The sequence below is a fragment of the Eublepharis macularius genome, chromosome 2 (genome assembly GCF_028583425.1).
Source record: "Eublepharis macularius isolate TG4126 chromosome 2, MPM_Emac_v1.0, whole genome shotgun sequence".
NCBI lineage: Eukaryota > Metazoa > Chordata > Lepidosauria > Squamata > Eublepharidae > Eublepharis > Eublepharis macularius.
In genome coordinates, this window is record NC_072791.1 from 92,484,609 (window position 1) to 92,497,818 (window position 13,210).

The window sequence follows — 13,210 nt, forward strand, 5'->3', positions numbered from 1 at the left end:
CTAGCCCTAATGTTTCTTGATGTGGAGAAAGCTTTTGACAATCTTAACTGGCAGTTCATGTTCAAGCAGCTAGGAGAGATGCAATGTGGAGAAATTTTTTTCAGAATAATTCAAAATCTATGATAAACAAAAAAACAGAATCTTAGTTAATGGCCAATAAACAGAACCAATAGAAATTGAAAAAGGAACGAGACAAGGCTGCCCATTATCACCTCTTTTGTTCCTACCAACATTGGAAACACTTATGGATAAGATACGAAACTCAGAGGAAGTTAGAGGAGTTAAAATTAAGAAGCAAGAATATAAGGTACAAGCGTTTGCAGATGACCTAGTTTTTATTTTAGAAGACCCTTTAACATCAATACAGAAGCTCCTGCAGGAAATTAAGGAATATGGTGCTTTGGCAGGCCTAAAAATAAACACCCCAAAGACAAAGCTGATTACAAAAAACATACAGAAACAGCAGATGGAAGAACTAACCCAAAAATCACAACTGGCAAATGAAAAGAGGATAAAATACTTAGGAATCTGGATGACTAATAGATGTAGCTCTCTGTACGAGGATAATTATATGACATTAATAAAAGCAATTTAAAAAGATTTGGAAAGATGGAAAGATTTGCAGATATCGCTGTTGGGAAGAATTGCGGCAATAAAAGTGAATGTTCTCCCAAGAGTTCTATTTTTGTTCCAAAGCATACCAGTAGGGGCACCCCAAGCTTTTTTCAAAGAACTTAATCAGGCTGTACAGTCTTTTATTTGGCAGAATAAAAGACCACGAATTAAGCTGAAAGCCCTACAGGATACAAAGGAAAAAAGCAGGTTTTGCCTTACCGGATTGGTTGCTATACTATAAGGCCTGTGCGTTGACCTGGTTGAGAGAATGGATTACCTTGGAAAATGAAAGACTTTTAACCCTGGAAGGACATGATTTACTGATGGGCTGGCATGCATTTCTCTGGTATAAAAAATGGGAGTACCATAAATACTTTAAAAACCATTGGAAAAGGAAGGCATTAGTGACGGTCTGGGAAAGAATAAGATTTGCCTTCTACGAGAAAATCCCTTTGTGGGTCTCCCCAATAGAAGCATTTACACAACCTAACTTGAAAAAAGAGGGGAAAGCCCCTACCTATAAGGTATTGTTGAAACCAGGAGGTTTATTAAAAAACTCAAAAGAAATGTCAGATTCAGACATTGAGTTGGGATGGTGGGGCCAGGCACAATTAGAATCTAGATATAAAAAAGATAAGATAATGGGCTTCTATGAAAAGGATGAGAATATTGATATAATAATGTGTGGTGCCAATGTTAAAATGATAAAGAAAATATATAGTATGCTCCTAAATGCAAAACTACAGGGGGAAGAAGTTAAAGATACTATGATAAAACGGGCAGAGAACGTGGGATACACAATTGACCTAGAGCAATGGTCGCAAATGTGGAAGGGCAATTTAAGGATTACAAAATCAGCTTCTTTGAAAGAAAATATTTACAAATTGTTTTATAGGTGGCATTTAACTCCTATTAGGATAGCAAAAATGTCTTTAAATATGACAAATAAATGTTGGAAATGTGAGAGTATCCTGGGTTCTTATTACCATATGTGGTGGACATGTAAAAAAGCAATAGAGTTCTGGAAGATGATTCACAAAATGACTCAACAGATACTTAAGATTTCATTGCCTATGAAACCAGAACTCTTTTTATTAAACCACATATTGGTTCCAGTCAATAAAAACCAAAAACATCTGATTTTGAATATAATCACAACAGCCAGGATACTATATGCGAAACTCTGGAAAACGACAGACATCCCAACGCAAGAAAATCTGATAGAAAGAACTCTTGAAACAGCTGTAATGGATAAATTGTCGAGTTTATTGAAAGATGTGGACAACACAATACATAATGATATTTGGGAGCCATTTTACAGCTGGATACAAAAGAAGTCTGAAGAAACCTAGCTTCTAGTTAAGATGATGACTTTTATGGACATTATCTAAAATGAATAGAAAAATTTCTAAACAAATTGCTGATCTGTAGAATACATTGATGTAACAAGAAATATACTAGATTGAACGGTGCAGTGTATTAGAGTTGTATAACATGAATTTCTTTTCCCCATCCCCTCTATTCTGTATCCTTTACTTCTTAGTAAAAAAAAATAGTCAAATTAGCACCCCACCAATGTAAATGCAAAACATTGTGACTCTTCTTCTTCTTCTTCTTCTTCTTCTTCTTCTTCGTCTTCTTCTGGACCATGGATCCAATATATATTTCCTTTGTTTTCTTCATCTTCTGTTACTATGTGCCCAGTTTTAAATGTCGAGAATTACTCTATTGTAAACATACCTCTACCTGGAAGACCACAATATTAAGGTGGGTCTAGAGTCAACCAAATCAAAGCTAAGGCTTTTCTTTAACTTTACTGCTGGTTGTTTTTGTTTAGATGTTCCCTCATAAAAAGAAATGGCAGATACAACAATTGCATGGCAGTGTGGAAGAATACCATGCTCACCCTGACATGCCTGTGAATGTGTTGCATGCATGTACATGAGTGATAGATGGACAGACAATATCCAATCAATACAACCTTTTACCTGCACCATGAAGAGATACTATTCAGAAAAAATGTCATTTACACTTTGTTAATTGTCCCTACTTGCTACATTATAAAAATTGAATGGCGCCACTAGAACGTAAGGGACATTTTTAACCCTTTGATAATGGGTTAAACGATGACAGTTTAAAGAACAGTTTGAGTGACACATAACTATATATATTTCTTTTCTCCTCAAAAGTGGTCTGTCCAAGTTTGCACTTCAGTGAATCTATATACATTATCTTGAGTCATTAATCTCAGGATAAATGGATATTACTTCCTCTAATGTTGATGCATCACTGAGATACAGTTTAAAAGAATCTTGCTCTTTCATTTCAAAGGGAATACTTAATAAAGAGTTGTAAATTTTCCTTACGGAAGCTCTCTCTTGATTTACTAGTAATCAATAAACCATTTTTCCAGGGAATCCAGAACATCAAAGCTATGGAGCTTCTGGGTCTCTTGACTGACAGGTAATCTAGCCTCAAAGATTCTATTGATTGCAAACAGCTTTCTAGACACAAAGATCATTGATACACAATGGTGAACTTACCATTAAAATGAATAAATAAAAAGCTGGATAAAAGAAATTGAATCACCAATGAGCTCTCAGTCATTGAGAACTGCTACATTTTCATAAGCAGCTGTTTTTTTAATTCACAGCATGTTTTTACTGGGATGCAGATATTTACACAGTGGCTTGGAAGCTGCTTATGGCTCTTTGACAGAATACTAGTGGCTCTTTCCCAGTGTGGCACCCTTACCATATTTCAGGAAAGTGAGCAGGGTCATTGCCCAGGAGGGTTTGCTGTTGGCAAACGGTTCTACCTTAAAATAGCCACTGCTGGAGGGGCTGGGCGATAGGTAAGCCATACGCCTTCCTGAGCTTTGGGCCTCATTTCAGGGATGGAAGGGCCAGTCCTGTCCATCAGCCTTCGCTGCTTTATCAGCAGCCTCTATACTCTCATCTCAGCACTGGGGCAACTGTTGTGAGAAGAACAGGCCGACTGCAGAGAAGACAGAGTAAAACCACCACACCAAAAAACAAAAACAAAAAACAAGCTGGTCACAGTGACCACAGTTTTACTCCCTTGTCTCCACAGTCAGCTGGTTTTCCTCTGGCCATTCTAACAATTTCACTATCTTGCCCAGCCTCACGCTGAGAAGAGAGCAAGAAGATTGAGAAGGAAGCCATTCCAGTTACACAAAGGCTGGCTAAGGTTCAACAGTAGTGGAAAGAGACAATCCTACATTGTGCAGACATACTCCAGTCATTTAAAAATGTATAGTTTTGTTCTCATACAGTGTTAATAAGTATATCTCATAGTACTGTGTGTTTGGTGAGGCAGTGCACAGATAATACAGTAGTCATGTGGTAATTATTGTGCATGGAGGATTACTGCCGTGATGGTCTCTATAGCAATGTGATCACCATAAATTGGCCATCTTTCTGGCAAGACATCAGCTTTATAGTGTTTGGTGAGTTCTCCAAGAACAACAGACAAGCCTGCTCATATGCAATGCTAGCTAGGGGAACCATTTATGAAGGGCAGATGGCATAATTCCCTTCTCACAGTGTATTGGATCACATTTCTGCCCCAGGTATGAAAATGTTTAACATTGATACCCTGGATTTCTCTATAGAAAAACCAGTTCAAGGACCTAACCATCTGTATTTCTGCACAACAAACGGTTGTAATAATGCTATATAAACCATTCTTATATCTGCATTGGTTTTAAAGCTACCAGGAAACATATTTAGATAAAAAAAATGGGATACTATCAAAAGTTGTCCACCAATGGGTGGTGGGACTTTGGGATTTTGTTATACTACATTCTTGAAGAATGGGGCTTCTTTAGGTATATGCATTGGCATTGAGCAGAAAGCTTCTGAGACTGCCAACAGGCAATCTACATACAGCATAGAATTATAATGTATATAATGGCCATAGTCTTTAGGAATAGCTGAAACAATCCTTGAAATATTTTATATGAGGTTTTTTTTGTAATACCACCCTCAAAACGCAATTTGCTTTTTGAATGTGGATACCTTTTAAAAAGCACTTTGATGTCTCCGAATGGCTGTAGCAAAATGGAAGAGAAGCACAGAAGAACGGATATCTGGTAAAATCATTTAGGTTAAGATTACATGTTTGCTTGAGGGATGACAAGAAAGCAACTTTCTTTTTAAAATATTGGCTATCTCTCTTAAATCATTTGTATCAGATTCTTGGATTTTATGTCTGTTGTTATAAGATATTTAAAAATAAATATAAAAACCCTCCAATTGTGTATTTTCTGGTAAATGTAGTATCCAGATTGCTGTCTTATTAGAAACTACAGTTTAAAAGTGCTTAGTTTATATAAGAAACTGCAACGGAGACAGTTTGTGCTCGAAAGAGAACTGGATACATTCAGCATATGATCAAATGAAAAGGAAACAGGGCAGTAGCACAGTCATGTCCATATTCTGTTATTTGTTATAAGCCTGCCTAGAAGTATCTCTGGCTTTCCTTGAAAAAAGTTTTTTGTGAACTGTTGAACAGTAAGTTGCTGTGTCTGGAAACTTTCCAGAAACTGAGGCAGTTTGGGGGTGATGCACAGATGTCACACCTCTTATTCTTCTGCCTAGATTGCATAATCCTAGCATAAAGAGCTGTTGGCAAATCAACGTTTTGCAACATTCGTGGTACTAAATGCAGTTATGAGGGATGAAAAATTATTCCCTATTATCCCTTATTTTTTTACATGAAAATGGCAACCAACTAGTGTCTTCTTGGGTACTTTACTATTCTTTGTGATCAGAAATATTGGACAAAACGTCTATTACTGCTGTCCTTTTGTTTGTGAAGCATATTTGTCACATAACAGTCTTTGAAGGGTTTTGATGGGTATTCCCTGTGTTTTCCCATGAAAATTACAAGTATTAATGTCATAGACACCCACTAGACAGTGCTTGTAACAGGATCTTGCCTTGGTTTTTGCTTTTAAATATATCAGCATTTTTAACAAAAATGTTTTGTTCTATTTTTCCTATGTATTCTCAAGGGGATATTTCTCTGTCTGTCTGTCTCTCTCCCACACACTCTTTCTCTATATAGCAAAGGTAACCAACCACCAATGCTTTCTATTGCATAACATAAAACTACCAAATAACGAACTAAGAAGCAGGTATTATTTACTGCCAGCTTCGAGCAAAGGTTTATTTAAACTGTATGTTCTTTCAGCTTTTAAACTGTTTTACAAATTGACTTGATGAAAGCAGAACCATGTACACTATTCTGTGAAGGAAGGGAAGGATAAAAATATGATTGACAGTATACCACCATTTCCTTCAGGGGAACAGATCACTGTAGTCTGGAGATCAGTTGTCATTCCAGGAGAACTCCAGGCCCTACCTTGATGTTAGTAACACTATTAAATACACATCCCGTCCTGCATGGCCCAGGCTAGCCCGATCTCATCAGATCTTGGATGCTAAATAGGGTTGGCACTAATCAGTACTTGGATGGGAAACCATCAAGGAAGACCAGCATTGCTATGCAGAGGCAGGTAATGGCAAACCACCTCCATGAGTATCTTGTCTTGAAACTCCCAGCAGGGTCACTGTAAGTTGGCTATGTCTTGACGGCACTTTACACACATTAAATACACAAATGTTGTTGGTAAGTTTTGGTGACTTTACATAAAACAGATTTTTTGTGATTGAGAACCAATATATCACACTGTTTTTTCCTAACATGGCACGCATAAATTTCATAGGCCTGTAACACGATTTAATGTCAAGCAGAGACGAGAGGCCAGAAGGATTTTGTTTTGATATGTGATGCTCTGGTCCACAGACCCTGTTTGTTGAGCTGAAGGAGACCACTTGCTCATATCCTTGTGGTTTAGATTGAGTTTTCAGACCAAGAAGTAATTGCTTTATATTGAGAGGCAGCTAAGATGATGACACACTGAAATGTTTCAGCCATATCTTTTAGTAGATACAATAATATTAGTTGTACTTCAAATGTATGTATTTATTATTTATTTATTTAACTTCACCCAAAGTGGCTTACATCACTCTCCTCTTTTCCATTTTATTCTCACAACAACCCTGTGAGGTAGGTTAGGCTGAGAGTGTGCAACTGGCCCAAGGTTACCAGTGAGCTTCCATGGCAGTGGATCTAGATCTTACTCCAGCACTCAAACCACTACACCAAATTTGGCCCTTATATAAAACTCAAGAACCATCATGTTCTGAGGTGACAATTAGGCCTTTTATTCAATGTTGGGGGGATGATAAGTTAATATTTAGACATTCAAGATTGCAGGTAATAGGGTTATAGGTCTTGCTTACAAGATCAGGTGCTGATACCAGTAAATAGACACTAGAACTTCATTGAGATCAGTGTCTTGTTCTCAAAGTCCTGAATTTAACAGTGGCCAAGCTTATTTGAACCACTGAAGTGTATGAACTAATTGACAAAAGTAACAGTGTGATCACATGGCCCTATGTAAATATACTTAGCAATGGTTAAAACATGAGCAATGCTATGAACTAAGTATGAAAGAATAACCCATGATTAAGGGTAGGTTACAAACCAGGATGTACCACCATGGTTTGAAGCTAGTTGATAAACTAATCTGATGATAAGCTAGTCTTACTAATAGCTTCCTATATGCATCCTCCAGGGACAAGGCTTAGCTCAGCAAGCTAAACCATGGATCATTATATATTTGGTATCTTTACAATAGTTAACACTAAGCATGACTTGTTAAGACAAAAAGCCATGATTAGTGTTAACTATTGTTAAACATAATGTTTACAATGGACCAATGAGAATTCATTTAGAACTCTCAGATATACTTAACACAAATGTTTAGTATTGCTTGAAAGCATTTTTAGGGTCAAGTTATTTACAGCTTTATGGTATAAACAATTAAAGAAATGCACTGCATTGTAAAAGAAAAATTGAATTTCCCTATAAAATGCACAATTGTCATTCATTTTCCAAAACTACTACCTGTAAATATTTAAACACTGCTAGAAACTGTCTTGCTATAGACAAATAAAATGGGCCTGAATTTCTGCATGCCTACAGGAGGCTGTAGACTTGTCTTTCTTGAGGAATAATCCCCTGTGCTATATAGCAGTTCTCTTTCGAAAAGGGAGGACTTTCAAAATACTTTGTAATATTGTGTAGCTATCTGTGGTTCAAATTTTATTAAAAAATCACTATAGGTTTGTCTGCCCAAGCCAGTATGCTATACCTAAAGCAGCTCTTTGGATCTTAGCCTTTGTGAACAACTATAGTATTTAAGCAGAAAGAATAATGAGTTGCTAGAAAATGAAAAATACAGTTTACATTTCAGTATTTAAAATGAGGTTCAAACAATTTTAATCGGAGGTTTGCGTTAAATCCTGTTATGAAATGCTCAGATTCTCAGCTCTTCTCAAAATGTACAGCCCCTTCAGGGCTTTATGTTTCCACATTAAAACGCATGAAATATATGAAAATGTTCATTTGAACAATATTTTAAATATCTACTAAATGTGTATACTACTGAGACATGAAGCTCTAACATGTTGTCTTATCAGGATTTCTGACAATGAGGTAGAAAGGCATGCTTTTATACTAATTTATTTATACCTTATTCATTTCTTTTTAAAAAGTTTCCTCTCTAGTAATCAAGGTGAATGCATCCTTAGATGGAAGTGGAAAAAGTGCAAATATGCAATTAAAAATGCATTTATTTTAAGAGTCCAAATCTAAATAGCATCTCAACGCAAAAGTATATATACACAGCCTAAAGAGATGTGTTATGTAGACAGGACAGTTATTCAAAGAGCAAATTCTGCATTCATTTAAAGCCTTTAAACATAGGGCCTTAGACCTCAACCAGTGAAATTATCTGAATGATGCCTAGGTACTTAGTACTATAACTTACAACACACAGCCAACTTACAACACACAACCTTTATCCAACATATACACCAGAGTTCTCAGTGGTAAACAATGTAAATCAAAAGTAGATTTGCAGGGTATGTACAGATTTATTGTAACGTATGATTCTCTTCACACTTCCTGTTTATGGCTGCTACTGCTCATGCACATATGGTCAAAGAGCTTGCAGTGTAAAGTGTGAAACAGCCACAATCAGAGCAAACGCTACATAAAGAGTAAACATGTTTTGCAGGGTATTCAGTGTAATACTAAACAGAGTTACACACTTCTAAGGACTTCAGTGGACTCAGAGCGGTAATTCTGCTTAAAACTGCACTGACTGATAATTTTCTCTAAAAACATTACTGGAAATACTACAAAAATACCTAGTCCTATGAAACCGTATATAAAACATGGTTGCATTGATTGAGTTACTCATGTGTAGGGATATAAAAATTGTCAGGGTACTTCACAAAGATTTAGTGCCCTGAAATTTGGTACATACACAATTGAAGGCACTCTGGTTTTTTTTTTTTTTTTTTTTAGAAATCTTAACACTGGACATCTATCCTTCTCTCTCTCAAAAAGGAAGAGTCAAAAATTATCCTGAATGATTATGGCATTTCCAGGCCACGCAAAAATCTGAGTTTTGGCACACTTGGAGCCTGAAACATTTTGATGACATTTGAAGAAGGATCATTTGTCCATCCTTATCTCTAAACAGGGAACTCAAAATGTACCACCATTCCCTTATTAGCAAAGTAGCTGAAATATGATATATACACAGTCAAAATACAGGAATTACTATAAGGGTCTAAGAGGGAGGGAGAGTTTTGAATAGCTCAAGAAGTGTCCTTCCCAAAACCAGTTAAGGTATTTCTTTGCAGTGCTCCAATTATGGGGAGAAGGGAAACAGTTCCAGCTCTTGTGATGGTCCTTAGTTACGTTTTATGAAGGGGCATGGCTTAACCTCCTGCCTCTGTTCAAGTGCTCCATAACCTTGAATCACTTGACCATGTCCCTCTGGCTTTATCTGGTTGAACAAGTTGGTCTGGTCTCCGCCTCTGCATTGCTTTGTTTAATCTCTCCAAGTCTACCAATGTTATCATCCCAGGTAGAATACACTGGCTGAAGGAATTTTCCACTCACATAGGAAGTGCCTCATTCAATAACTGCTTTAAAGCTCCCCTTTATTGGTGATGTCAGGATCTAAAATAACCTTGAATGAGAAAACTCAAATGACCATCAGGAACCACACAGAAGACGATTGAGGTATGTCTGTTTAGGTTGAAGGAAAAGAGGTGGTGGACTTCTATATAGGTACATTGAGCCCAAGCTGGTCTCGGCTTTATAAAGATCCAGTCTGGAGATTGAAAACAATGAAAATATATATCAAAAATGGCAGGAGAATAGGTTCCAGTCATGATCAAGAGGACGGCACTGTGAATATAATTTTCCTCCCACTGTGAACATTAGACTACAGGTGAAGAGATTTCTTTGGCCATGGGGCGTTTGATTAGTGAGAGGAATAACTGTCTTCTTGCTCCATCCATTCCATATGTCAGTTGACATTCCTTCCCTGAGAGAGTCTGTTGGGTGATCCCAGCATTGGAGAGGTATTACAAGAACACTCAATTCATAAGCACAATGAAAACAAAGAGAGAGGAACATTGCTGCAAGTTTGGGGGGAGGTTGGGGGGGGGGGGAGAAACAGGAACGAAAAAATGAACGCAACACAGTTTAAACAGGAGTAGATGGTTGTTGGTCTTGGTAAAGTCTGTAGTCTGAACTGAAGGGGGCATAAGATTTTTAAGCCCTTTCAAAGGGACAGCCATGTTAGTCTACTGGCACTTTAATGAATAGCAACTGTTTATGTTAGCGTAACATTTCATGGACTAGAACATACATCATCAGATCTGATGAGTGGACTCAACTCTACAAAAGCTTGTGCTGGAACAGAAATTAGTCTCTATTGGCACAAGAATCCTTTTTTACTTTCTCTAAGCACTTTCCTGATTGCTGTTCCTATGTTCTCATAAAGCTTGCTCTTAATTATCCCAGAATGATATAAATAGTTTTTATAGCATCCTGTAGTGGATAAGTATATGTGGCTTGGGACCAAACAGGATAAAGAGGCACGGGTTGTGAATTTTATCAAGAGACCCCTACCTTTCTCCCTATAATTTGAACACTGTTTCCATGCCATCTGTGTCCAGAGATGGGCCCATTCATGGACTCCTCTCCACCCTATCCCCAGCCCTGGGAGCCCTGTGTGGTGTGAGAGTGGCCACTAGAGGCCATGGAAGTTCCAGCTCTATGCTCACTAAAGCAAGCTGAGGTACAGCAGGAACCCAAAGGCCTGCCCTGCAGGGGGTGGGGGGATGGGCTATAGGCACAATGGCACCACCCTTCCAGGAGGAGGCGGCCAGCAAAAAAAAGGGAGAGCTGGTGGCATCAGCAGTCTCATGGAAAGGATGGGTCTGTGGGAGGCAGGCCCTGGTCTCTTTGTGGGGAGGCTTTATCTAGCAGGCCTCCTGGGGTAGCCAGGAGGAGATCAAAGGAGAAGGAGGCTGCTCTTCCCTTCTCTGATAGGAAAGACCATGGGGGAAGCAGGAAGTTGGTGAACACTGGGACGAGGTGGGGCCAAACCCAGCCCATAAAAGGCAGATCCCACAACAAGCCAGGGAGGAATCTAGAGCAGCAGAGGAAGCTGGAGCAGAGGAAACTAGAGCTGCAAGATCATAAGTCCAGAGGGAGGGGGGAGAGAGAGAGAGAGAGGTGGTGCAGCAGCAGCATCCTCTTCCCATTCTGAGGCTTGAGGATCTCAGGGCTGACCTCCATGATAGTAGCTGGATGGGCAGTGGAGAAAAGTGAGAAGGTGCAGAAGAGAGTGACGAGAATGATCAGGGGTCTGGAGACTCAGCCCTACAAGGAAAAGCTGAGGGCCTTGGGAATGTTTAGTTTGGAGAAAAGGAGATTGAGGGGGGACATGATCGCTCTCTTTAAATATTTGAAAGGCTGTCATTTGGAGGAGGGCAAGGAGCTGTTCCAGTTGACAACAGAGAACTCGAAGCAATGGGCTTAAATTACATGCAGAAAGGTACTGGATGGATATTAGGAAAAACTTTCACGGTCAAAGTAATTCAAAGGTGGAGTCAGCTGCCTAGGGAGATGGTGAGCTCTCCTTCACTGGCAGTTTTCAAGAAAGAGGCTGGATGAATATTTGTCAGGGATGCTTTAGGCTCATCCTGCATTGGGCAGAAATCTGGTACACACACAACTCTTAATGCACTAGATAAATATGAAAATAGGACATTTTTACACTACAGCTGTCACAAAACTTGGGGCATTAATGTTACCTTGTAACAGAGATCAGCATTCCAGCACAAATCAAACTAGACCAGAATGTTCTGCCATAAAAGTTCTGTTTCTTCTTCAGGATTGGAGTTGAGGGAGGGGCATTTCCAGTAGCAACCAGGAAAATGGATCTATGCAATTAATGCAAGCTTCACATACTACTATATTATATACATACTTACACAGACATAAATACATATTGTAAAACAGCATCAGGATGTTTCCAAATACAGAGGTGTAGTTACATATGTGTATATCCAGACATACACACACAGTAAATACTTTAGAAGATTAACATGTTACAGACAGTCAAACTGAATCTGAACTGAATTTCAAGAACTGCTGCAAAATACAGCATGCTTAAAATGTAACATAGCTGAGTCCCTTTAGGCTCAATACACTGGCATCTCTCTTCAAAATCCTTTGAAATTAGTGGGAGTAATTGGATGGAAGCTTCCACAGCTCCAGTTCATTTCTGCACTGGAGATGTTGCACAAATGTACTGCAGAAGTCATGAAGAATGAGCCCAAACACTTCTGGACATTTAACTTCTTAGCACAGATCCATCCATAAGAACTTCATAAATAACTGCTTATAGATCCTCAGTAGAAAGGGAACTGATTAAAGAGTCACTGTGCTCAGTTGGAATTTCATGCAGCACACTGTGATAGTCCGAACTGTTAATGGTGCTTCTGGTTCGACTGCTTTCTGCATTCAATGGATTTCTTGCCACTGGAGCATCTGTGCTCACCACACTTCCAGTCCTTGATCGATAAGGAGGGAGATCTATTTGATTCTGAGATTCTGATTCTGAGGAGTATGGAGGTGGAGGAAGATCGAACCATGGAGGTCTGCTGCAACATATAAATAAGATAACATGTCACTCAGTACACAAACAGAAACTGGTACTTGGACATACTGCAGTTACCCAAAAAGAAGATGATCCTGAATATAAGATGACCTCCATAAAAATGTTATACACAAAATTACTGTATGTAACTATAACTTGTATGTGAATGTAAGATGACCCCCCTCCTTTTTTCCTGACAGCACACTTGGGGAAAAGCTATGATATTCCTTTTGGGTAAACACAGAACAAGTTTCTAAATTTAAAGTAACCAAGGGTACACACAAACATTCTTTACTAGAATGACAGAGCCACTGTAGTAAGCCTTTGAGCACCAGCGCTGAGAGAACACCAGGAGGAGGACTTGGCCTCTGTACCCTGATCTTGGCCCTCTATGGCAACTGGTTGGCCAGTGTGTGAGAAAGGAAGCTGGACTGGAGGAACACTGGTCTGATGCAGCTGGGCACCTTT

General features: G+C 38.7%; 1 protein-coding gene across 5 annotated transcripts in view; it reads right to left on the bottom strand.

Annotated features, from left to right (window-relative positions):
* Positions 1 to 9,708: 9,708 nt before the first annotated feature.
* Positions 9,709 to 13,210, bottom strand: part of LDLRAD3 (low density lipoprotein receptor class A domain containing 3) — a 230,386-nt gene continuing 226,884 nt past the window's right edge. For 3 of the 5 annotated variants that reach the window (XM_054971890.1, XM_054971888.1, XM_054971892.1), the window contains exon 6: positions 9,709 to 12,746. In XM_054971890.1, the coding sequence (XP_054827865.1) occupies positions 12,485 to 12,746 (262 nt within the window). In that variant the 3' untranslated portion in view covers positions 9,709 to 12,484. The remainder of the gene's footprint in view (positions 12,747 to 13,210) is intronic. The other 2 variants (XM_054971891.1, XM_054971889.1) reach the window with 1 other exon arrangement.